This window comes from Equus quagga, chromosome 18 (assembly GCF_021613505.1).
Source record: "Equus quagga isolate Etosha38 chromosome 18, UCLA_HA_Equagga_1.0, whole genome shotgun sequence".
Taxonomy (NCBI): domain Eukaryota; kingdom Metazoa; phylum Chordata; class Mammalia; order Perissodactyla; family Equidae; genus Equus; species Equus quagga.
In genome coordinates, this window is record NC_060284.1 from 1,758,283 (window position 1) to 1,781,376 (window position 23,094).

Below are 23,094 nucleotides of genomic sequence, written 5' to 3' on the forward strand. Positions count from 1 at the left end.
ATGAGGGCAGTGAGGGGCGGACCTATCTGTGGGTCTCTCCCCAGGCCTGAACTCAATCCTTGTCCCTGGTGAGCCTGACACGTTGCTTGGAGGCTGTGTTGTCAGGCGCTTGACACATGTGTTAGTCAGCAGAATTGGCTTAGGGTCTTGGAAAGCCCAGGTTTGGGATCATGGTAACTCAGATACTGTTTTTGCAGAGGGGGGCCAAAGGTGCCTTCTAAGGCCAGTGTGGGTCAGTTTTGATGGCTGTTTGTTGACTGGATTCTAGAGGAGAATGACAGGGAGGGAGGCCGCTCATCTTACCGTGTTCCTGGATCCGAATGGGACAGTTACCCCCGAGGGATCATGTGTTCACATTCCAAACTCAAGATTAAAAGAAACATTAAAAATCTCAGAAAAGATGGACAAAGTCTTATTGATAATGACTCCGTGGCTTTGATCTCTAGGAAAACCAGTTTGCCTTCTCTAGTAAATATGCAGATTTTAACAGCTGGACTCAAATGAGAGATTTGTTTTAAAAAAAGTGCCCAGATGAAAGTTGCCTCCCCCCCCAAGTGAGATGCAGAAAGAGACCCCAAGCTGGCAACATAGGACACGGACGCCCCTCTGCCGTCTGCAGACACACGACAGCAGGACCCCACGCAACTGCCCGAGAACCACGGGCAGAGAAAAGCAAAGAAACTTTGAGATAAAAAATTGAGAGGCAGCATTTTAATACACAGTCAGGACAGGCCAGGGCCTTGCTACGCTGGGTGTGGGGCGGCCCAGCTGCATCAGCACCCCCGGAACTGGCTGGACATGCAGACTCTCAGACCCTCCAGACCTGCTGCCACCTAGCCAGCCTTCCAGGTGATCTGTACGCACATCAAAGTTGGAGGAGCACTGGGCTAGGTTTTTGCTTTTAAAATGTGCTTTGAGGTCAAAATAAACCCATTTAAAGCATTTTTAGCTCATTATTGGCTCCACTCTCTCCACCCCTGAGTCACACCATCCTGCTCTGGGGCTTTGAGCCTCTTGTGAACCACGACGGACACGGACGTTCCCACTATTTCCGTACCGTCTTTGTGCACTGGATTCCAAAACCTCCATCAGCGGTTTCCTGCACAACACCCCCAGGCAGACGGTTGTAGGGTGATTCCCACTTTTAGAGAAGATAGAACTGGGGCCCAAGAAGGCTCCGTAACTCACCCAAGAGGCACCAAGCAAATCGGCAGCTGAGTCAGAATGAGAACTCAAGCTTCGGAGTTTGTAAGGTGATACGGATGCACCCAACTTTGACGTCTTTCCTTTTTTGATAAGGGACATTTTTTGCATAAGAGACTCAGGAAAGAACGAATTCATAGATAACCTTGTGTGAGTTACTGAACATGAGCTGTGCACATGTGGCCCCCTGGGATGATGAAAGTTTAAGAAAGAACTGTCCCGTGGAGAGAGATGTCAGCCCAGGGCGGGCCCTGCCGGGGTCCCACACTTGTGCTGCAGCCCAGGCCAGCAGGTCCTGCAATTGGAGTCTTGGAAACCTCAGAGCCTGGGGAGGAGGGCTCATAGCTCACTTCTAAGGGCTATGAGGGCAAGGAGGGGCATTACCACGAGGTCATGTGTACAGCTGTGGCTTCTGGATGACCATAACCGGCCCGGAGGATGCTCACTCTGATCCATTTGTTTCTTTCACAGATTCAGGACAGCAGACGTAACTGGACTCTGCCTAAATACGAGTGTGTGCTTCACTGGATTGGATTTCTTGGTTAATTCCAATTTCCCTAGAGCGAATTGGACCCACTCGATGACTCAGACATTGTCAAGACTGTATGTCTGGCTCTGACACCAATGTGCTTCTTCCTACCTCGTCTGAATTTAAGATTTCTGTCAACCCCAACCAAACAAGGGCCCCAAAGGGGGCTTGTTGCATTTCACCCGTCCACGTGGCGATTCTCCCTGGGTCCTCTAGAGGAGGACGGCCAGGGTGGCTGCAGGACCCCTCCTCTCTACACATGCATATGCAGCAGGACATGCCCATATACAGCTGATCAAAAAACAAAAAGACGGTGGACTTTAAAATTCCATGTCAAAAGTATTGCTTTGCTAATGTGCTCCTGCCCGGCTGCGTGTTACACGGCGCTACACAGGGTAGAGGCACAAGGAACTCAAGGCTAGAGATGTCTGGGCCGCTCAGATACCAGTGCCCCCTGCACCTGCAGCCTGCCTGCAGCCGCATGGTGGGGGGCTTGGCCTAAGGCAAAACTACAAAGCATCCTAATGAGCAGAATTATATGAGGGGAATGTATGTGCATATTTGACATAATTTCTTCTCTTGAGGGGTGGCCCTCGGGCTACGACCCCTACCCATGCCCTCTCCGGGGCGAGGGAGGATCCAGAAAGGAGGCCCTTTGTTCCCCTGGCCAGCTTTTCCGCAGCCCCTATGGCCCCAGGGACCTGCCCCGCTCCGCGTGGGCACGCAGAAGACCTGCAATTTCCACATGGGTGGGTGACTTCAGGACGATGGACAAAGCCGTCCGGCCAGCCTGCAGAGGAGAAAGAAAAGCAGAAACAAATTTCATCCCTGCCCTAGAGAGGAAGGGAGAGTTGGGAGCAGGGGACGTGCAGGGGGCGTGGCTCTACTCCACGTGTCCCCAGACCCACGGAGTCGAGGAGGCTCCTAGGCCATGAGGCCCGTGAGCAATGGGCCTCGTTCCAGGAAATGGCATTCACCCCTGGGAATCCGTGCAATGGAAATAAAGACGTGTTGCTTGGCTTTTAATACATTTTTTTAAAAATTGGGAAAAAGAGAAAAAAGAACTCTTCCATTATTCCATTACATGGACCTAAATGAAAGTTCGCATTTTCATATGTTTCCCTCCAGTCTTTTCTCCTGTGCACATTCATTGTTGGGTTTTAAACAGGAATGATAGTGTGTACCAATTTTGAATCTGCTTTTTTTTTTGGAGGAAGATTGGCCCTGAGCTAACATCCACTGCCAATCCTCCTCTTTTTGCTGAGGAAGACTGGCCCTGAGCTAACATCCGTGCCCATCTTCCTCTACTTTATACGTGGGATGCCTGCCACAGCATGGCTTGATGAGCAGTGTGTATGTCTGTGCTCAGGATCCAAACCAGCACACCCTGGGCCGCTGGAGCAGAACATGTGAACTTCACCGCTGCACCACAGGGCCGGCCCCTGCTTTCATTTTTAACTTATGGTATGCTGTAAGATTTTTCTCTGTTCTTACTCAGTCATCCTTTCTCCCCCCTGTTCTTACACAGCCATGATATAATTTTTCTTAGTGGCCACATAATATTCCATAATTTACTAAATTATTTCCCTTCTATTGCAGACTTATGTTGTTTCCAAGTCTTCACCATCATAAACTTAGCACAGAAAGCATTTTCTCATCTCTAATTTCTTCCTGAGGACCAACTTGTAGAAGTGGGCTCACAGCATGGAAGGACATGCACTTTTTTTGTGTGTGTGTGAGAAGGATTGGCCCTGAGCTAACATTTCTTGCCAGTCTTCCTCTACTTTGTACGTGGGATGCCACCACAGCATGGCTTGATGAGCGGTGTGCAGGTCCGCACCTGGGATCCGAACCCGTGAACCCTGGGCCACCGAAGTGGAGCATGTAAACTTAACCACTATGAGACCATGCACATTTTGACCTCGTGGCGCAGGACACCAGCGTGCTTTTTACACGGCCGCCACCATGCAGGAAGCTGCTGGTCCCACTGCCTAAAGCAGCCACCGTCCAAGGGGCTCTCGGCAACGCCGGCCACTCTCTCCAGAGAGAGGAGGGGACGGCCGACAGGATGAGTGCATGGTGGGCTCTGCGAGGGCAGCCAGTCTCTTAGGAGTGGGGTCAATCCCACAGCCAGAATTCTGAAATCTAAACAGCTCCACAAACCAATTTTTTGGAAACTCCTTTGGAGGTGAAACCCGACCTGATGCTGTCTATGACCCTTATTCAGCCTACTGTGAACATTCTTGCATTTTGCTGCATAAACATTAGTGGGTTTGGTATGTGGGGGGCACCCAAGACCCACCAGGTTGTTCTTACTGCATAAGAGCAGGCCTGCTTCCTAAAACATGAAACGTCCACAGAAGCAGGTGGGAAGGGTTCACACTCAGCTCAAAACGCTTCAGCCTCTTCTCTGTGCACCAGGAGGAGTCCAGCTGCCGTGGGCTCCACACACGTGTCAGTAACTATAATGCAGGCAAAAGGCCAAGCACTCCAGAAGAGGAACAGAGTTTGTCCACTGTGTGTGTGAGTGCACATGTGTGTAGGGGGAACGGAGCAGAGGAAGGAAGGGGTGTTTCAGCAGGACCCCGAAGGATGGCACACGGGCTTCACAAAGCATACAAGCTTCTTTCTCTGAAAAGGCCCCGTGCCCCCCATGCCTTCCTTTCACCCCCTCTATGAGCTGCTGTCGTGGGTTATCTGATACAGCTGTCTTGTCTCCACGAGGTCGGGCACTGGCTGCGGCCTCTTCCTGCTGGCCCAGCACCTGGCCCAGCGCCTGCCTCTGGTCGGCCCTCGATCAGCTCTGTGGGGAAGGGGAAGCTGGATGATATCAGAGTTATCCCCTTCAAGCTGATGGAGAACCAGCCCAGCAAAAGTCTTCATGAGTATTTTCTTAGATTGGACACGTTTGGAACAAAGCCCAGACTTGCAGCGGAGGAGTCTTGTAAAAGGCCCACGAGAGAGGGGCCTGGTCTGTTTAGGCCCGTCCCCCTGCACTCTGGCCTCCAGCCCTGGACTCTGTCAACCCCAAGGCTCCACATAAACACGCAGGCAGTGCAATTACCATTACGACAGGAGAGCACGGGGCCAGGCCCAGGGGCACGCGCACCTTTGAGCACAGCCCGCGTGGAGATGACAGCCTGCGTCTGCGGGTTCCCCAGCTGCGGACTTGGAGAGTAAGGGACCACCTTCAGCTCAGAAAGTGTGGCCAGAGAGACCACCTGAGAGCCTGTGTCCCTCCCATGGGAACAAGCCTATGGTGTGCAGCGCCAGTGTGACCAGGCATGGCGAGCCCTGCTCTGCAAGACTGCAGGTCCGAGAGGTGCAAGGGGCCCCGGCAGCCAGCAGACCTGTGTGTGTGTGTGTGTGCATGCGTGCATGTGTAGGAGGTGGGGGGTTATCTTTCGACAGCAGCAGAGCTCACCAAGAACCCACCATGTTGGCACAAAGATGAGGAGGCGTGGTCTCTGCCTTCAGGAAGCTCTCAATTGGGCGGCTGCCAAAAAGCCTTCAAGGGTGAGCCTGGGCCTGGCTCAGTCCTCACCACCTCGTGTCCTATCACCCTGGCAGCCCCAGGAGGCCAGGTGACCAATTTCTTGAATGACCTTCTAACCCAGGGGCCATGCCTTGCCAGCTGTTCTGGGGGCTCTGCATTTACATCAACCATCAAATGCTGGTAGGATGAGAGGAACCAACTTCAGGTCCTGAATTCTCTCAGTTTTCCATGGGATGATCGAACAATCTAGGCCACATTGAAGCCTCCGTGGGAAAATGAACACTGACATGATGCGGCGGCCCTGACGAGGACAACTCCCCCCGCAGACGCAAGCCCAGGGCTCCAGGCTCCTTGGCTAGTCAACGGTTCCACCTCCCATGGGAACTTCTCCCCAGGTCCCCTTTGGGCAACTGGGGTGTGACTCCTGTGTCAACCCTGACCAAGCAGGCAGCAGGTGCCCGGATCATGAGTGGGGTCCAGACCCTGTGGGCCTGCTGCCCCACCACCTGGGTACCCTGAGCCTGCTGGCTGCCCTGACTTGTCCACCTTCCACAATGGCAAGCTTCTGCCACCATCTCCTGTTGGGCGGTCAGTCCCCTCCTCCCCGAGGCTGCGAGCCCGGACCTGCAGCCGGCCTGGTCCCAGACCCTCGTCCGGCTCTCCCTGACCCAGCACTTGACCGAGGCGGCCGCCTGGTACCACCTGGACTTCGGCACTTGCCTACACCGGCCTCCTCATCCGCGGCACTCCTGACGTGCTGGTGGGATCATCTGTAATTCTCTGTGTTCCCGTGCACTGCAGGATGCTTAGCAGCATCCCACCTCTACCCACTGGGGGCCGGGGGCACCCCTCCCACACTTGTGACAAAAAAAAACGTCCCCAGACATTGCCGAGTCTCCCCCGGGGGGCAAAATCACCCGGATGAGGGTCGCTTCTCCCTTTGGGGGCCAGGCTCCTCTAACTGGCTCCCTAACCCCAGACCCTTCATCCTCCCTGCTTCCTCCAGGCACTGCGGACAAACGCCCAGGCCCCACTCAGTCCTGTGGCCGCTGCTTCGCGTCAGCCACCACTGTCGGCCCCTCCATAACAGGGACAGTTGCCGGCGAGTGAGTGCCTCTCGGTGTCAAGCACGGGCCTCACCAACATTCCCGTTCCCAGGGATGGCCTGTTGCTGACCCCACTTACCGACGAGCACCAGAGGCTCAGAGTGGCCAGGTGACCCGCCCGAAGGCACTGAACGCACTTTCACACTTGCGAGTGTGTAAGTCCCTGCTTCTCACGATCGCTCCACTTGTCTGAGGCATGGTGAGCCCTCCTACCACGGCCCTTCCTCGCCTCCCAATACAGCCCCTGAGCTGTGTCTGTGACCGACCCGCAGAGGCGTCCAGACTCACTGCCCATCCGCCAGCTAACCAGGGAGCCCTGTCCACGGGCCCGCCTCTCAGGCCTCCGTGGCCACTAAGGGGGCCCTGGCCCACTCCAGATTGAGGGCCGCCTCCTTCTGCCCCAGGCGACCCTGCGGAGCTCAAGAACGCAGATCCTTTGTCTGACTGAGTGATGCCGATACAGGAGGCTCCTGTTTCCAGCAGCCCACCGCGTTCCCACGCGCATTCCAGGAGGGTCTGTGCTCTCTCTCGTTATCTCAGAAATGGCTTTGGGTGGAGCTGGGCTCACTGGCCAAGACACTGGACTGGGGTGGCTGCTCCTGGGGGTGGGTGAGGGACCAGCAGCTTGAGTCCTGATGGAATATTCTCGGGCAGTTCAGATGTGGTCTAGTACGAGGGCTGCCAGTGGGAGGGAGGGGATGCTCTCCCCTCCCCAGGCCCTTGTTCCCCTGAACTGTGGATGTTAAGTACGGAGGAGTCTGTTGAAAGCGTTTTGTTCTAGTGCTGACACTAAGGACACTGGAGTCAAGCCTGGGCCTGAGTCCCTGCCCCGGTGATCAGCAGCCTGGACCTGTGACAGCCTCATAAACTCTCCAGGCCTGTTTCCTTGGTGGTAAAACGGGGCCCGAAGTCCCCACCTCCCGGTGTGATTGAGAGGATTAGGGAGGCAAGATCCCGTGAGGACTCCAGAAATACAGCCTACAGTGATGACCAAAGGGTCACGCCCCACAGTTCACCTCTGAGGCTCCAGCGGTCATTCATTCAATGTCGATTCATGCACCTGACATGTGGCAGACACTCTCCTTGGTGCTGGGGATTCAGCAGGAACCAGAGGCGTGGACCCCACAGGGTGACAACAGGGACGATGGTGCAGAGTTGTGTGTGGGCTTCAGAGTGTGATGGGCTGCGTCCACCCGCTGTGCCATCTTGGGTCTGCCACCCGACCACGAGCCACAGCTCTGTCCCCTCGTTCCCGCAGAGGTCACCTCTCAAGGCTGGTGTGGGATTTCAATGGCACAGTCAAGGGGAACGTTCAGAACAGCACCTGGCAATGAGCTCCTGTTGCACGTTAGCCGTCGCCATCATCACCGCCGTCGCCTCACAACGCAGTTTACGTGAGAAGCGTGTGTCTACAACACAACTCCGAGCAGCCGGCTTGATGGAGGGGCCACCCTGTAAGTGAGTCACCGCCAGGGCGTGGACACTTGGCTCCTTCACCCAGCCTTTCGAGAGTGCCCACAGACAGCGGGGGTCCCCGTCCAAGCCACCACCTCAAAGCCACGTGCTGTTATTGCCGTGACTGAAGGAAGCTCAGGGCCAAGGCCAGGCCTGGGCACATCCCCTGAGGATGCCGTGAAAGGCTAGGGTTTGGGGTTTCCCAGCATTTACCCAGATCACCTCATTTAAATCCCACAACAGCCTTAGGAAGCTGACTCTGTGGCTGCTGCCAGATGGTTCCTGGAATTCTGCTGGCTGGCAGGGCACTTTTTAGGAAGAGAAGTGAAACACCTACTTGTTAATTGCCTGTGAGTCTCACCTTGTCAGTCAGGCTGCTGTCGCAGGCCGGGTGGGCCAGCAGCAGCCGCACCATGTCCGCGTTGCCATGGTGACAGGCCAGCATGAGGGCCGATGATCCGTTGTGGTCCTGCAGGTTGACGTCTGCCCTGCAGCTCAGGAGCGCTTGGACCATGTCCCCCCGGTCGTGGCAGACTCCCAGCATCAGCGCGGTCTGGCCCCCCTGCACACAGAGCACAGGGGTGTGGTGAGGCGGGGGCTGACCGGGAGGGACCCCCTCCAGCCTGGGTGTGCTCTGGGAAGACCTCTCCAGAGAATGACCCTGGGCCTGACTCTCCTTCTGCCCTTGTATGGGACACATTCTCCTCCGCCTGGCAAACTTCTCCTCCTCTTCCCAGACACTAGTCCAGCGCTGCACCTTCTCTAAAGCCCGCCTCTTAACGCCCCAGTCTCGGTGCTCACAGCACAGCACTCAGCTCTTAGTACTGCACCCTGTCAACCTCGCTCCTTCCCAGGGACCCAGTCCTCTTTATGTCTGTCACCCCAGTGCCTAGCACCAAGTACGTGCTGACAAATGTCGAACAAGGGGATAAACGAAGGGTCGAATGCTTCAGTACCACGACTTCCTACTCCTGCCCCAGCCCAACTTCCTCCGGAAAGCCTTGGTCTGCTCTGAATGCCTCTGGTATTTTCCGTTTAATGAGACCCGGAACCCTCTTGTCTCAACACGGTCTCTGTTCGCATGGTCCTGTGGTCATTTCTAATCCACAGCCACTGACAATAATTTTTACGTCCCTGTAACCATCAGTGGACGTGGCAATGGATTAGCACCAGAAGGTGCGTGAGGACAAGCTCTGGTTCTGCTGTCTCCTAGTGTGGGACGCTGGCCACGGCAGCTGTCTTCCCTGAACCTTGGTTTTTCTTATCTTAAAAATTAACATAATGATGGTCTGTCCGGTACACCTCACAAGGCTCTTTGGGAATCAAATGAGATAAAGATGTGAATGCACTAATGTACAGTAGTACTTTTTCTGATTGCAAGTGGACCATCATTCCTCACAGACTTTCCTGTAGATACACAGTCCTCTCACAGGACTGATTATACTTTGCCCTTGTGGTTGTCCTGGGTTCCAGGCAGGTCAGGCTTGCCTCTCTGACTGGACATCAGGCTTGGTAAGGTGGCGAGAACGAGGCAAGGACCACGCTTCCTCTCCTTTCAGACCCCCCATGGCTCTGAGCGCAGCGTCTCGCACGTGAAATGTGCACAGGACGTGTGTGCTGATGTGTTCACTGATTACGCTCCAGTCTGCAGTCTCTGATGGATTCTGCTTTCCCGCCCAGGATGCTGGGCAATCACAGAAATCCTGGCTCTGCCATTTCTGACCTGTGAATCTGGACAAGTTAAGCTCTCGAAGACTTTTCCTGATCTGGTAAAATGGGAATGCTTAACAAGGTGGGCCCTTCACGGGGTTGTCATGAGACCCGCGGGCTCAACAAACGCTCTGTACGTAGGAGCTACTGCTGTCATTCTGAGCGTTGGGGACAACGTATGGCAAACGCTCAGGATGTGGGACTGTCTTACCAGGTGCCCTGGAACCCAGACAGATCTTTCCAGAGAAGGCTGTTTGCTTCTGGTTTGTTCATACTCAGCCTGAGGTGACGGTTGGTTTACTGGACCAACCAGACCCCGAGGGTGCCATCCAGACCCCTCCTTCCGAGTTAAAGCCAGACAGCATATGCAGACCGTCTTCACGTCTGCCCAGCTGCCTGACCGGGGATCCTTCCTTCCTCCGCTCCCTCCTGGTCCAGTTCAACACAGTTTAATTCAACAGCAATTTACAGAGCATGGCTATGTCAGCCGCTGCGCTGACCCTGGAGATATGAGGGGAGATAAGCAGCTTAGCCAGGAGACTCCCAGCCTCCCAGCTCACTCCCATTTGACCTGGTACCTGCCCCTCGCCTCAGAGGTAAGGCTCTAGGCGGGGCTGATGGGAGGAGCCGCAGCTGTGAATTCCCGCCCCTCCTCTGGCCACCTGGAAGGAGCATCAGTTTCTCCTCTATAAAACAAGGGGGTTGATTTTGGTCACTGGAGAGCATCCTCTTGCACGAGGGCCAATTTAGAAAATAAAATTAATGTGTTTGGGAAACACATTATTTAAAATGAAAACAGCTTTACTGAGTCCTATGGGGTAGGAGTTGCAGGTGGGTGAAAATACTGTGAAAACCAGAATGTGACCTGCGGACATCTGTTTCTTACCATCAGTAGGATTGCTACTAGATGAAGGGTGCAAAGTGACTTTGCCATCAGGTCAGGCTACTGTCTGCAATAACTTTGGGGGAGGGGTGGGGAAGAGTGGAGTTAAAATATTGTTGGGAGACAATTTTCCACGGGTCTCTAGACTTTCTATCTGCCCTTTTGTTCTAGACTATCATTTTAAGGGTGTTTGTTCAGTCAATGGCCTTGGAAGGTAGACATGCTGTCTCCTCCAGGGCAGAGGGCAGGCATGCTTACTGTCCGGTATAGAAGATTCAGGTTCCTAAGCTCAGGGCTCCTCTCCAGCAGCACAACCCACTCTGTGCACAGGGATCTGGCCCTCCCCACATCGCCCTGTGGGAATTGGGAATTGGGGCTCAGGGAAGTGGTGTAAATGTTGATGTTGTGGCTACTGCTCCTACTCTGAGTAACACACAGTCCCTTGTCTCTGGCACAGGAGTCTCGTGTCTTCTGCCAGTATCCATGACGTACCAGGCTAACCTGCAGCTTTAAGGTAGAGTGAGAGCTAAGATCCTTCTCAGTTTTAGGTAGTTAGGCTACACCTGTGAACACTCTCGGGGGAAACAGAGAGTTGAATGCACTCTACCTGTTCTTGTATTGGTCAAAGACGGGTAAGCGGCCTTTTGAGGAGTTCCCGTTGTTCTATATGGAGCCTTGTCTTACTGAAAGCCGTGCTGAGTAAAGACGTACCCTACTCTGTGTTCTCAAGGAGAGGGGCCCAGAGGCGGAACAGAGACTCCCAGTCTCTGAACTGCGCTGTAAGTCATGATCACGGTGGATCACCTGCAGCGGCTTCCTGGAGCAGCCGGCTAGCTCATGCCTTCTCAAGGCGCTACCTGTGGGAACACTTGGTTTGAGAGGTCGAGTCCAGCTGGAGTTTGCCCACTTGCAGACTGGATTACAAGCTCACTGACCTCTGTCCTGGTCTGTCTCTGGATCTCGGGAGCCTCTGAGGAAACCAAATGGTCAGGCTTTGGACAGATGCCATTTGGAGAGCCCAGACTTCTTGGGCTAAAAACCCTAAATGGATCTGCATGGAATTTCTCACCCCACTGGCAGAATAAAACTGGCAAGTGTCCACAGTTATGAAAGAGGAGATCGTGTTCACATCTCCTACCTGAGTAGCTTGGATGTTCACATTTCCTTCCCTTAAGAGCTTCCAGACGACAGCCATGTCTTCATCCGTCTCTGCGGACGCCAAGGGAGTGATCATCACGGCGGTGTAGCCAGCCTTATTCTGAGTGTCCACATTGCAGACACCTGCAAGAGAAGCAACGCGCACTGGAACAGCTCCCGAGGGGCCAGAGGGGCAGTCTGCTTTAGCCTGTTCAACAGGATGCTGCCTGCTGGTTGGTTAAAAGGCCACGGAATACAGCAATCCCTTCCTAGGGGTGGAATCAATGTTTTGACATTTTTAGTAGCCTTTCAAAGTGGCCACTTTTCTTTACAAGCTTTCTGAGGATACCTAGCAGGAAAGGTCCACAGCAGAGTCAGAGATGGCCGAGGGGGCCAAAGACCACGGCTTTCTCTCCTAAAGCAGAGCACAAGACAGTGTGCCCATTTTACAGATGCGGACACTGAAGGTCAGGGAAGCTGCATGAGCTGCCCGAGCGAAGGTGAGATGAGGCCATAGACGCACCACTCTCCTGGCCACATCGCCCAGAGATGCGACTTCAGGTCTCACTCTCTCTGTGTCTGGCTGTACCTCCTAAGCAGATGGCTGTGTTTGCAGGTCCTTCCGAAGGCCTAGGGATGTGTTGTGCAATGTACCAGGGGGCATGAAAAACGCCACAGGGTAAACCTGGGGAATATTCCAGGAGTAACTATCTCATTTGAAAAACAGAGGGGAAAAAAATTCCATCAACCTTTATTTTAAAGCCATTAAGAATATACATCTCACAACAGAAGGAAAAACTGGCATATTTTTAAGATGAAGTACTAAAAGAGAACTCAAGGAAATTTCTGCTTTGTAACCCTGGCAATGTGCATTCCCAGCCTCCCCACCAAAGGAGGCGCAGGGAGGTTAGCAGCCCATTATCTGCTGCAGAAACATCCCGCTCTCAGGGGCGGTACGTGTGGAAAAGCAAATCTTCCCTGTACTACTGCTTATCCGAAGAGCCTATTTGGGCAACAGTGAAACCACCTCAGTAGATGAAGTCGCTTGGCCTTTCTTAACATTTCCTCTGTGAAATGGGGATAATAACAGAATTTTAATGAGTTCATATCTCAAAAGCACTTAGAACAGCGCCTAACACAAAGCAAACACTCAGAAAGTGTCAACTGTTGTTCCTGTTACTGTCCAGAACGGTATTCTTATCTTTCTATCCTTGCTACTTGCTCCTGAAGACTTAGGTATTCATTGCAACAAATCTGGTTTATGAAAAAATGTCCGTCAGGGCTACTTCCAAGTTCCGTGCAAGGGAAAAACCAACACTGGTTGACATTCCCTCCAGCTCACTCCAGCGATTCTTCAGCAATGTGCCACAGTGATACCCGGATGCCAGTGGATACAGAGAAACCCCGCTCAGCTCGTTGATCAGCACTTTCCTCTCTGAGGCCCCCTGACCACTGTCACGACCAGCTGGGCCAGGAAGGCAGAATCACACTGCAAGCACGGCCTCACAGCTCCATCCTGGTAAAGACGGGAAGGTCCGCACTGCCTGTTAATGACTTTTCTGTTTTAACCCCCTGATGGTTTTGCTTGCTTTTGAGAGGTGTGAACATGACTTGTAGGTCAGCAGAGCGAGGCCCAGCCCCTCCCCAGCGGCTCGGAAAAGGGGCTGAGGACCCAGGGCTCTCACAGCAGAAGCTCCTGGGCAGCCACCAGGGAGCCTGGGGGGAGGGGAAAGCTCTCGCTGAGCACACTCCGACTCAGTCAGCTTTCTCCTCCGTGGTGGCCACCTGGCGAAACGAAGGACGGCTCACAAAGGACTGAGCTCTGCGCTCCACCATGACAGGCCACTTCTGTGCAGCCTTTTGCAGTTTGTAATGCACTTTCCTGATGCTTCACGACTGCGTGGGAAGGGAGCCCAGGTCCGGGAGCGTGACCCTCTGTCCCCTCCTCAGCCCTCTACAGGGAGCGGAAGGGATGGCACTCTCAGTCTGTTCTTGCTACCCCCTTTCAGACCTTATGCTCCCTGGCTGTTCAGCTATTTCGGTATGTTAAAGGGAAAAGCTTCCAAGCAACTTTAGGGTTGATGAGTACAGAATGGATTCTCAGTCAACATCGGCGAAAATTTATAACAGCCGAATCTTAAGTAGTCCATTCTCTGGCCTGGCCTGGCCCACCTGGAGAACTGCTAACAGGCTGCACGTCTGTGGCTACTTAAGACGACAGCTCCACGTGACCCATCTCTGGATTCTTGGTGCACACACGAGGTGCTCCTGAGGTCTCACACTGTCCCTGAAACCTAGTTTGCCGTAGTAGAAAAAGCCCAGGTTGGGAGGGTGAGAGATCACGGTTGGAATTCTGGCTTAGCTCCTGACTGGCTCTGTGACTCCAACCACATTACCTGACCTCTCTGAGCCGCAGTTTTCTCACTTGGAAAATGCAGTTCATATCTGCTTCACAATCCCTGCAAGGACCGTACATGGTCGTGCACATGTGTGTCACACCTGGCACTGTGACTGGTGGGGAAAGGCACTCAGAGAGCAGTAGATGTTGCTACTCATGTGCTGTAATGAAAGCCTCTGACAGTGAACACGGTAAACAGAACACGAGGCATGTTCCACTCAGGTATGTGCCTTCCTCAGTGGAGCTACCACTCTTACGGTACCCGTGAATCCATGAAGAGCTGAAACCCAATAAAATTGCCTCAAGGTTAGAACCATATCTTCGTCTTCGCTTGATGGTGTGAGAAGCAGAAAGGCCTGGGGGCTGTCGTCGCGTCCATCACCTACCCTCTCAGGGGAAGAGCCACAAGGCTGCTGGATGCAACTTTGGAGAACTGGAAATTTACTGGAACTTCACCTAGCTCCCAGGAGTCATCTAACAGGTATATTCTCTCAACACCTACTACGAGCCAGGAACTGGTGCGGGTGCTGGGGACACTGAAAGGGACAAGACGAGAGGAGTCCCTGTGACTGAGCTGAGTTCTCTTGGGTAGAAGTGACGAGCACTGATCATCGAAAGAAAGAAGCAAGGTGTTTCCCTAGAGGGAGGAGACATGGCGGCCACTTTAGATGGACTCATCAGGAAGCCCACTGAGGTGCATCTGAGCTGTCACTCAAATGATAAGGAGCCATCATGAGAAGAGTTTCAGGGAAAAGGGCCAGACAGAAAGAAAATGCAAAGGTCCCAAGAAGGGAACGTGCTTGGTGAGTGTGAGGCCACGTGGCTGGAGTGGAGGGGAGGAGGTGCCTGCTGGCAGAGACAGCAAAGGCAGGTGGCAGCCAGCCATCTGGGACTCCACGCTGAGGAGGCTGCTTCCATTCTAAGAGCAACGGGAAGCTATGGGAGAAACGTAAGCCGGGTAGACGAGATCCAAGTTGGGAGAAAGCTGTTGGATCCAGAATTCAGATTTCCTGATGCCCATTTAAACTCCCCGTCCAGCCTCCTAATAAGGCCTACAGATCTGGCACGGGCTCCACTTCCTGGACGCCAGGAATGAGAAGAACAACTCAACGGGTGTCAACCTCAACCCCAGCAGCACGCTTAGTCATGATGGGATCTCCGGCAAGTCTGCTGACTTTCCTGAGCTTTCATCATCCACAGAACAGGGATAATCATCCCTATTAATGGGATTGTCACAAGGATTAAATGAGATCTCATATGCCAGGTGCTTAGCAGAGGGCCTAATTTGTGGAGAGCATCTGGTAGTAGCCTCCTGGTATCCCTCACACAGCCTCCCTAACTCAAGATGACGTCCGACAGGGACCTGCACACCTTCAGCCAGCCCCGTCACCCACCTGTCCACACCGTCACTCCCAGGTGGCTTGATGTCACCCACTCTGCTGAAAGTCCACTCTAAGCCCTGCGGTCTAGTCTCAGCGGGCCATGGGGCCGCTCAGCAAACCACGCAGAGTTCTTGGCTGGACTACTAACCACCCCTTTCCAGACTCCACAACCCGGATCCCGCTTCCACTTTCCTGAGAAGATCGAGGCCATCTGAAGCAAGGGGACTTCACTTCCCTTCTCCCCTCCCCCACATCTCTCTGGACCTTTACCACCTTATTTTCCTTTTGCTTCCCTCTCAGAGGGACAGCTATCCAGCTGCTTGCCTAGGCTGACTTCATCCGCCTCTGCTGTGGATTCCAGGTTTTCCCAGCTCCTCCAAGACCTGGCTCCATCAAGCTTCTCTCTCCTTTGTATCTTTAATCTCTCTCTCTGTTGGTCTCTGTCTCTCTCTCTGTCCCCCAACCCCACCTCGGATTCTTCTTCTCAGACAACAAACGTGCTCAGGTTTCCTCTATCCGCAAACACATGCTAACTCTCTGCAGCCTCTCCTCCTCCTTCAGCTGCAGCATACATCACTGCCTTCCCGACCCACGCACTTCACTCCTCTCACCTCTGCAACCTGGTTTCCTCCCAACATCCCCATGAAAGAGCTGTTTCCAAAGTCACCAGTGACCCCTTCCCAAATCTGCCACGGCCAGGCATCATCCCTCAGGGACAATGCAGTATTCGACCCAGTGGACGACACTCTCTCTTCAGGACGCCTTCTTCATCATTGGCCCCTATCGGCCACTATCCTGTTATTTCTCCTGCTTCTCACACAGCTCCGTCTGCGTCTCCTCCACTGGCCTCTATCATTCTCTCTCTAAATGCAGGCCTCCCACAGGGCTTCTCTCTGCAGCCTCTTTCCTTCTCCATCTACATTCCTTTCCTAAAGGACTCCATTGGCTGTGCTCTAGCTGGCCTCACCCAAAACTCTATTGCCCATTAATTTTGGATCTGGAATTCTCAGTCGTCTTCCGGACATTTCCACCTGGACGCCCCACTGGAAACTCAAAATCTGCATCAAACTGAATTATCCTTTCTGCTTTCCCCACACGTGTCCTCTCCTCCTTTTGCACCGCCTTCTCAGCCATCCAAGCCTGCCACATCAGAGAGCTCCCGCTCCCCTCGCCCCTCAGCCAGTCCATCACTACCCCCCAGTGGCCTTTTGCTTCTCTATTCCTGCTCCCCTCCCCTGTTGTGAGCCCTCACTGCCTCTCTGTGGACCCTGCAATGGCCTCCTGTCTGGCCCGCCCCCTCTTGCCCCTGCTTCCTCCACTAATTTACCCTGACCAGCAAATTCACTCTGTAGGGAGCTCGCCTGGTTACGGCGCTCGCCGCTCATCACCCTAGACTGACTCCTGGTGCTGTCAAACGGGCTCTCGCTACCCAGCCCAGCACTCAAGGCCCACGCTGCGTCCACCCCACCTCCCCAATCTGAATTCACACCCAGTCCAGCTGGAAGCCTTCTGGTCTCCGGTTTTCCCCTTTCTTACCTCTCCGGTGTTCTCCTTCCTGGGATATTTCTCTCTGCTGGAACCTACCAGCTTCAGTCCACCTTCCCTGTTCCCAGAACGGGACCTCATCTCGCTTCTTCTGAGCCCTGGAATCACGTTCTGTACCTCTCTCTTGGGAGCTGCCCCCCTGTTCCACCTGATCATCAGGCTGTAAGCTCCTGAGAAGCAGAGAGCTCCCACCTGGCTCACCTTGCCTCCCTGATGGTGGCCAGTAGGGACCGCATGTGTAGTCCACAACTATCTGATGAAGGATGAATGAATTGATCAAGTCAAATTGATCAAATGGAGCCGTTGGCCTTGTTAAAAAGTACTTATGAAGATGGTAAAATGTGGCCTCTCCTAGGGGCAGTTGGTCTAGCTCTGGAGCTGGACAGACTGTATATAAAGTCCAACTCTACCATGTACCAGCCTTGTGACCTGAGCAAGTTTATAACTCTCTGAGCCTCAGTTTCCTCGTCTGCAACATGAGAATATTAGTAACCACATCACGAGAATGTTGTGAAGAATAAAAGATACCATAAAGGCAAAATGGTCTCGCCCAGCTCACAGGATACAGGAGGAACTCAGAACAGCGAGGAAGCTCCTTGCTGGAAAGAAGTGGGTACAAGAACTGCCTTCCCGGAGGGACCCAGGCTGCACAGATGCAGCCGTCTCTGACCTGTCTCCAGCAGCAGCTTCACGATGGAGAAGTTGGAGTGGGACACGCTGTAGTGAAGGGCTGTGTTCCCGTTGCCATCAGCCAGGTTGACAAGCAGCTTGAGGATGCGCTGGGAGTGAGGCTGGACTCCCCGAAGGTAGGCGGCCACCACAGCAGGGCTAGACGACTTCCGGCTGGAGACGCGGAACCACTCTTGACTGATGGTGTTCAAGCTCTGCCTCTGAAACACGAAAAGATTCCAAGTCCAGCAGGTCACCCGGCCTGGGCGCTCCAGCTGGGGCGTTAGTTTCCACTGGGAAAAGCTAGCTTTGGGTGCTTTCACCTCTGTTCCTCCAACTTCCCATGCAACTTACTCCTGGAGGGCTCAGAGCTGGTGGGGTTGGGGAGGCAGCGACACACTGTGAACCTGTGCAACTGGCCCCCACTGAGGCAGAAAGGAGCACTGGGGGAGCAGCACAACTACCAGGAACGAAGCACTTCACTGGGTGGTGACTGTGTCCACCGCAGGCTTGGATCACATCCCTGCACGCACAGGACGACCAAGACCCTGTCTTTCACACGCACACAGCCAGCCTGTACTGAGCTCGCCCCAGACTCTACCAGGATTTCTGTGTGTTTTGAATAGGCATAGCTGGAAAGCCACAACATTTTACTAATGGGAAAAATGCATGCTGAAAGCTAAGAAAAACAGCACGCTCAACTTATGCTTGAAATAAAACCCAAACAGCTGTGCTTGAATTATTTTTGGCTTTTAAGCTTTGCTATGACCTTCAGAGAAGATGGTTTAAGAACCCATGGCGGGACCCCAGTGTCTGCAGTATTCAGCTCCTTCGGAACCACGAGTGAGGAGAGTTCCAGAGTGTACGACATCCCCTCTGTGTGTGACACGACCTAAGTGTTTAACATGGAGCAAGTTTAGATCATTTATCCAAAGAGAAGGAGGAACTACGGGGACGGGATTATCAGAAATGATGTCACACTCATCGTGAAAAAGGCCCTGGGTTGGGAGTCACTGAACCACCGTGGCCAGGGTTTTGTCCTGGCTCAGCTGTGTGACCTTGGAAGCCGTATAACCTTTTTGAACCTTACTTGTCTCATCTACAAAGTGGAGGTGAAGAAGGGGCAGGCTGCCTAACTTCCCTTGGCTCTGGAGTGAGGTCCCTTGTACGCCTGCTTTGTCTCTAAGCGGGGCTGTGACCCTGGCTTGGTGTGGTGTCAGATCTGCGCCTCTGATCACTCATCTAGGCAGAAACAGTGGAATCCTCTGTGGCTGAAACACTTTTTAGACATCAGAATATCTCCTTGATCCAGGGAATCTAGAGAAAGACTCTAATGTTAAGAAACAGTGATGGATTTTAAATGAAGAGCTAGGAATTAAGTTATTCTGCAATTCACTTAAGAACAAGTAACAGGAGTTTTGATCAACATCCACGTTGCATATCGGCTCTTTATCAATCTGGGAACAGTCATTTGCCAAATCAGCTAAGGTGAAATAACAAAAATGGGTTGGGCTGAATCCATTATTTTTACTCCTAAGGCTCTTCTGCAAAGAAGAACAAAATGGGCTTTAAAAATGCTTACAAGTTGTTACGTGCTGGGTCTTAGCAGCTGCTCTCCTAACTCGGGAAAATGTGTCTGTGCCAGTATCTCTTGATTACAAGTAGAACCCACTCGTTCTGTGTTTAATCTCCGTGGGCAGGAAGTTGTTAAGGAGCAAACAGGTGTATTTTCTTGTTTGTGGTCTCTTGACCTACAGGTAGACTTCAAGAAAACCAGTGAGGACTACAGAATTAAATGCCAGGGCTTTGGGGTAATGGAGACATGCTGGTCACCACCCTCATTTTATGAATGAGGAAACTGAGCCAAAGTTGAGGCACTTTGCCCAGCATCTCGCAGGTGGTGATCCAGGGAACAGAGCCCGCGGCTCCCCTTCCAGATGCTCTTTTCCGCTCTACCCATAGCTCTCTCAGATCTCAAGGCAATTTTGAGCTAAGCCACAAATAGCTTTATGACAGACATCCAGGGTGCAATGCCTAACGCCAGTCAGTAAAGACCCCGGCACAGGTCTGCCCTCATGCAGTCGTTTCCCTCCCGCCTTCTCAGCACGGTCCTCCACCTGAGGCAGCGGACCCTGCACAAATGGGAGAGCGCCCAGCGGAAAGGGACTCCTGCGTGCACAGCCACATGTGGACCCGGTGGCAAGGGACCAGAGCCGCCCAGTGGGAACTAACAGCTCAAACAGAACAGAAATCTCTACACGAGAACGAAAGTCAGGGTACCAAGAGGTGGTCGGTGGTGGTCCCAGTTTCTGGCAGATGTTGGCTCAATGCCCGGCACGCGTTGAGGAATTCTTCAGAGGGTTTATATCTGAAGAAAAACAAATATATGTCTATATCAGTCGCCAAGCTGATGAAAAAGAAGGTTAGCCCTACCTCGACTTTCACTTCTCAGCAGCAAAAACACCCAAACTGGGCAACTTCCCGGGCAAGGGGCATTCCTCAGAAATACGGGTGGAGACAGCCTCCTAGCCACGAGGCTTCCAAACTCACCTCAAGTGTGAGTCAAGCCCATTGCCCTTTTCACCCTGCTGTTTTCAAGGGTCAGGAGCAGATCACCAAGTGTGGCCCACCGAAGTGAGGGGCACGGGCCCAACGGCAATTCCTGACACCGGGAAAGGTCTTTCTGACTTTGGATCAAACATTTTCTGCTTGAGCAACTTGAAAAATCCAAAGAACCCAATGCATACCAGCAAATTTCTTCAGGTTATTCCTCCATGAAGGACACCACAGTGCTAATAGAGTCAATACAAGGAAAATCGATGACGCCGGGCGCACTCGATGGCGAACGCCCTTCCCGTGTTAGTGTAAGGGCAGACGGGGCAGTGGAGGCCAGGGCGGGACTTGACAGCACTGGTCACAGGGAGCTCTGCTCTCATCTCATCTTTACGGGGCTGCCACCTGGAGCAGCCCTGCCCCTCTGCTGCACCATCAGCCACACTCACTGCTCATCACCCCTTTGGCAACCAGGCTGGGGATGGTGACGACGATGACAATGGGACTTATTATTCCGACTTCTACCACGCATTGAGAGCCCACTGTGTGGCAGGCACGGTGCTGGGCATTTTCCTTACTTTTCTCATCCAGTCCTCAGAACACCCCTACAGGCTGCCATCAGCCACATGCTACAGATGAGGACAGTGAGGCGACCACGGCTTAAGCACCTTGTCTCCAGTAACACGCGCAGCCGGAGGATTTAAACCCAAGAGGGTGGACGCTTTCATGGGGCACGCGACCTCCCCCCACGATAAAAGGCAAGGTGGTGTCAGCAAGGCCAACGGGACAGGCAGAGAGGAGGTGTGTGGGAAAGATCAGAAAAGCCGGGGTCGGGACCCCACTCTGCCAGCTGGGTCGCCTAACTTCTCCAGGCCTCTGTTTCCACATCTTTAAAGTGAGGATTGTCATACTTTCTACCCTGCAGGATTGTTCAAGGGGTCACATGAGATACTACACGTAAAGTGCTTCACGTTTGCAGAGTCAGGACGACGTTAGCTTTATATGTAGACACGACGGTCTGTGACAACACAGCCCGTGAAGGCAGGAGTCACATCTGTCCAGTCCAACCGGCGCTCAGTACCTGGCAGAGAACAGACACTCAAGAATATACTGCTGAGGGGACAAATGAATAATTGGACAAAAGAGTGAACAACCGCCCTTGTCCTTTCTTGAGGATTGAGCGCCCAGATGGGTGCCCTCTGACTCACCTCTCAGCCTTGGGGTGGGGGAGCTCTTCCCCAGGCCCGCTCTCCTGGCCTACGCGGCAGATGCCCTCGGAGACACCCTGCCCGGCCCTGCCGTCGGGGTGGGCATCCTTGCCCCGTCTGTGTTCCGCGCCCTCACACTTCTTCTCAGCCTCACTGTCTGACAGGTCCTCCGGGGAGCTGTCCTCACCGCTGGTCTCCTCGCTCGAGGTGGTCTCGTAGCTGGGGAAAGAGACAGTCACTCGTCTGTGCGTCCTGCCCAATGCCCGCCCGTGTGAACACAAATGAGGACTAGGTGGAAAGCTGACACTTTCCAGCTTCCTAACCTCATCCTCCATTCTCTACACCCACAGGCCCCGGAGGGGACTCCCAAGAACCTGAGTGTCGGGGAAACAGGCGGTCAGGGCTTCGGGCTCGAATGCTGGAGGCCATTTGAGGAGAAAAGACAACTAAGCCATTTGCCAAGAACACACCAACAGCCCGTGCCCTGAGTGGCCTCTGTGTTCGGAGGATCCAGACAGGCAAGGTTTGCACAAAAGCATTCGCTCCTGCCATCCTAATGCCAGTCTCTGGGTAGGCAGCCCCTACCTGCCACAAGGTCTGAATTGCGGGCTCTGGGCCCTCTGCTGTTGCACAGCTTACACCCTCTGAGAAGGGAGGAACCACCTGCGTCCCCTCCTAGCAGAGCTCCGGGACGCCTGCACCCAGCCTCTGCCTGTCTCGGCTGCAGCCTGTTTAAACTGCTGCGTGCAACAGCAAAAGTGAGGGCACAGGCCTCCGACGTGTGGCTCTTCCTCCTTAGCAGTGATCCCTACGTTTACTCACACGCGACTCTGGTGAGGTGGCAGACCAGAGAGCCCTGGGAGATCTGTTGGTCCCCCTGCTTAAGGTCAACAGGAGACCCCAATGGGGGATGCCAGGGTTAAGAGGAAGACTTCAGGTTCTGAGGCCCTGGGCCCTGCCACAGAGACCAGGGGCCACGCTTCCACGCAGCCCCCAGCTCTCTCTCTGAATGTGGCCCCGGGGTTCAGTAGAATTGCAAACCCAGCCACTCTCTGCTATGCTCGGATCTGTCCTGTTTAAACCCAGCTATTTCTTCCTCTCTTGTGCATGGAACAACTTTTTGCTTTTGTGATTAAGAGAGTGGGAGACATATTACGTTTAACCAGCAGTGCTTGTCTTAGAACTGCTCCCAAAAAACCTCACCTGGAAGTTCATTCATTCATTCAACAGAAATTTATTAAGCACCTACTCTGTGCCAGGTGCTGATCTAAATGCGGCACCGAAGTCCCTGTCCTGAGCTTCTACTCGAGCAAGGAAAGGCAGAAAATCAACCTGTAAACAGCACTCAGATGGTGATCAGAACAGCAAATGACACAGCAAAGGGCCTGGGGTAGAGTGATGGGGGAGGGGCTGCTTGAGTCAGGGCAGCAGTCTTCAACAGGAGAATCACTCGGGGGAGTTTAAAATCCCCAACACGTCTCCCGCACCCCAGACTAACTGAATCAGAGTCTCCAGGAGGACCTGGGCATCAGTATTCTTTAAGGTTCGCCCGGGGTTTCCAAGGTTGAGCCACTGCACCAGAGTGACAAATACCTAGGACTGCCCGGGGGAGGAGCTCTTCTCACGGGGCAGTAGATGCAAAGGGCCTGCGACGGGCCTGACAAACCTTAGAGGGAAGAAAGGCAGGAGCCGGCGGGAGGGGCCGAGGCAGGCTACGGCCGGGAGATGGACTTCCAGGTTTGGGTACAAAAACTGTGGGGCTGTTTAAGCAGGGAGAGCTAGTGCCTGCTTCAGACTGTGAGAGCAGGCTGATTCCCTTT

The 23,094-nt window shown here is 53.5% G+C and overlaps 1 protein-coding gene across 1 annotated transcript in view; it reads right to left on the reverse strand.

The window, feature by feature from the left end:
- Nucleotides 1–723: 723 nt before the first annotated feature.
- Nucleotides 724–23,094, reverse strand: part of KANK4 (KN motif and ankyrin repeat domains 4) — a 64,008-nt gene continuing 41,637 nt past the window's right edge. The window contains exons 5-10 of the mRNA XM_046645620.1: nucleotides 21,275–21,493; nucleotides 19,794–19,881; nucleotides 17,515–17,734; nucleotides 11,521–11,663; nucleotides 8,151–8,351; nucleotides 724–2,522 (exon numbers count right to left, since the gene is read on the reverse strand). Coding sequence (XP_046501576.1) covers nucleotides 2,418–2,522; nucleotides 8,151–8,351; nucleotides 11,521–11,663; nucleotides 17,515–17,734; nucleotides 19,794–19,881; nucleotides 21,275–21,493 — 976 coding nt within the window. The 3' untranslated portion in view covers nucleotides 724–2,417. The remainder of the gene's footprint in view (nucleotides 2,523–8,150; nucleotides 8,352–11,520; nucleotides 11,664–17,514; nucleotides 17,735–19,793; nucleotides 19,882–21,274; nucleotides 21,494–23,094) is intronic.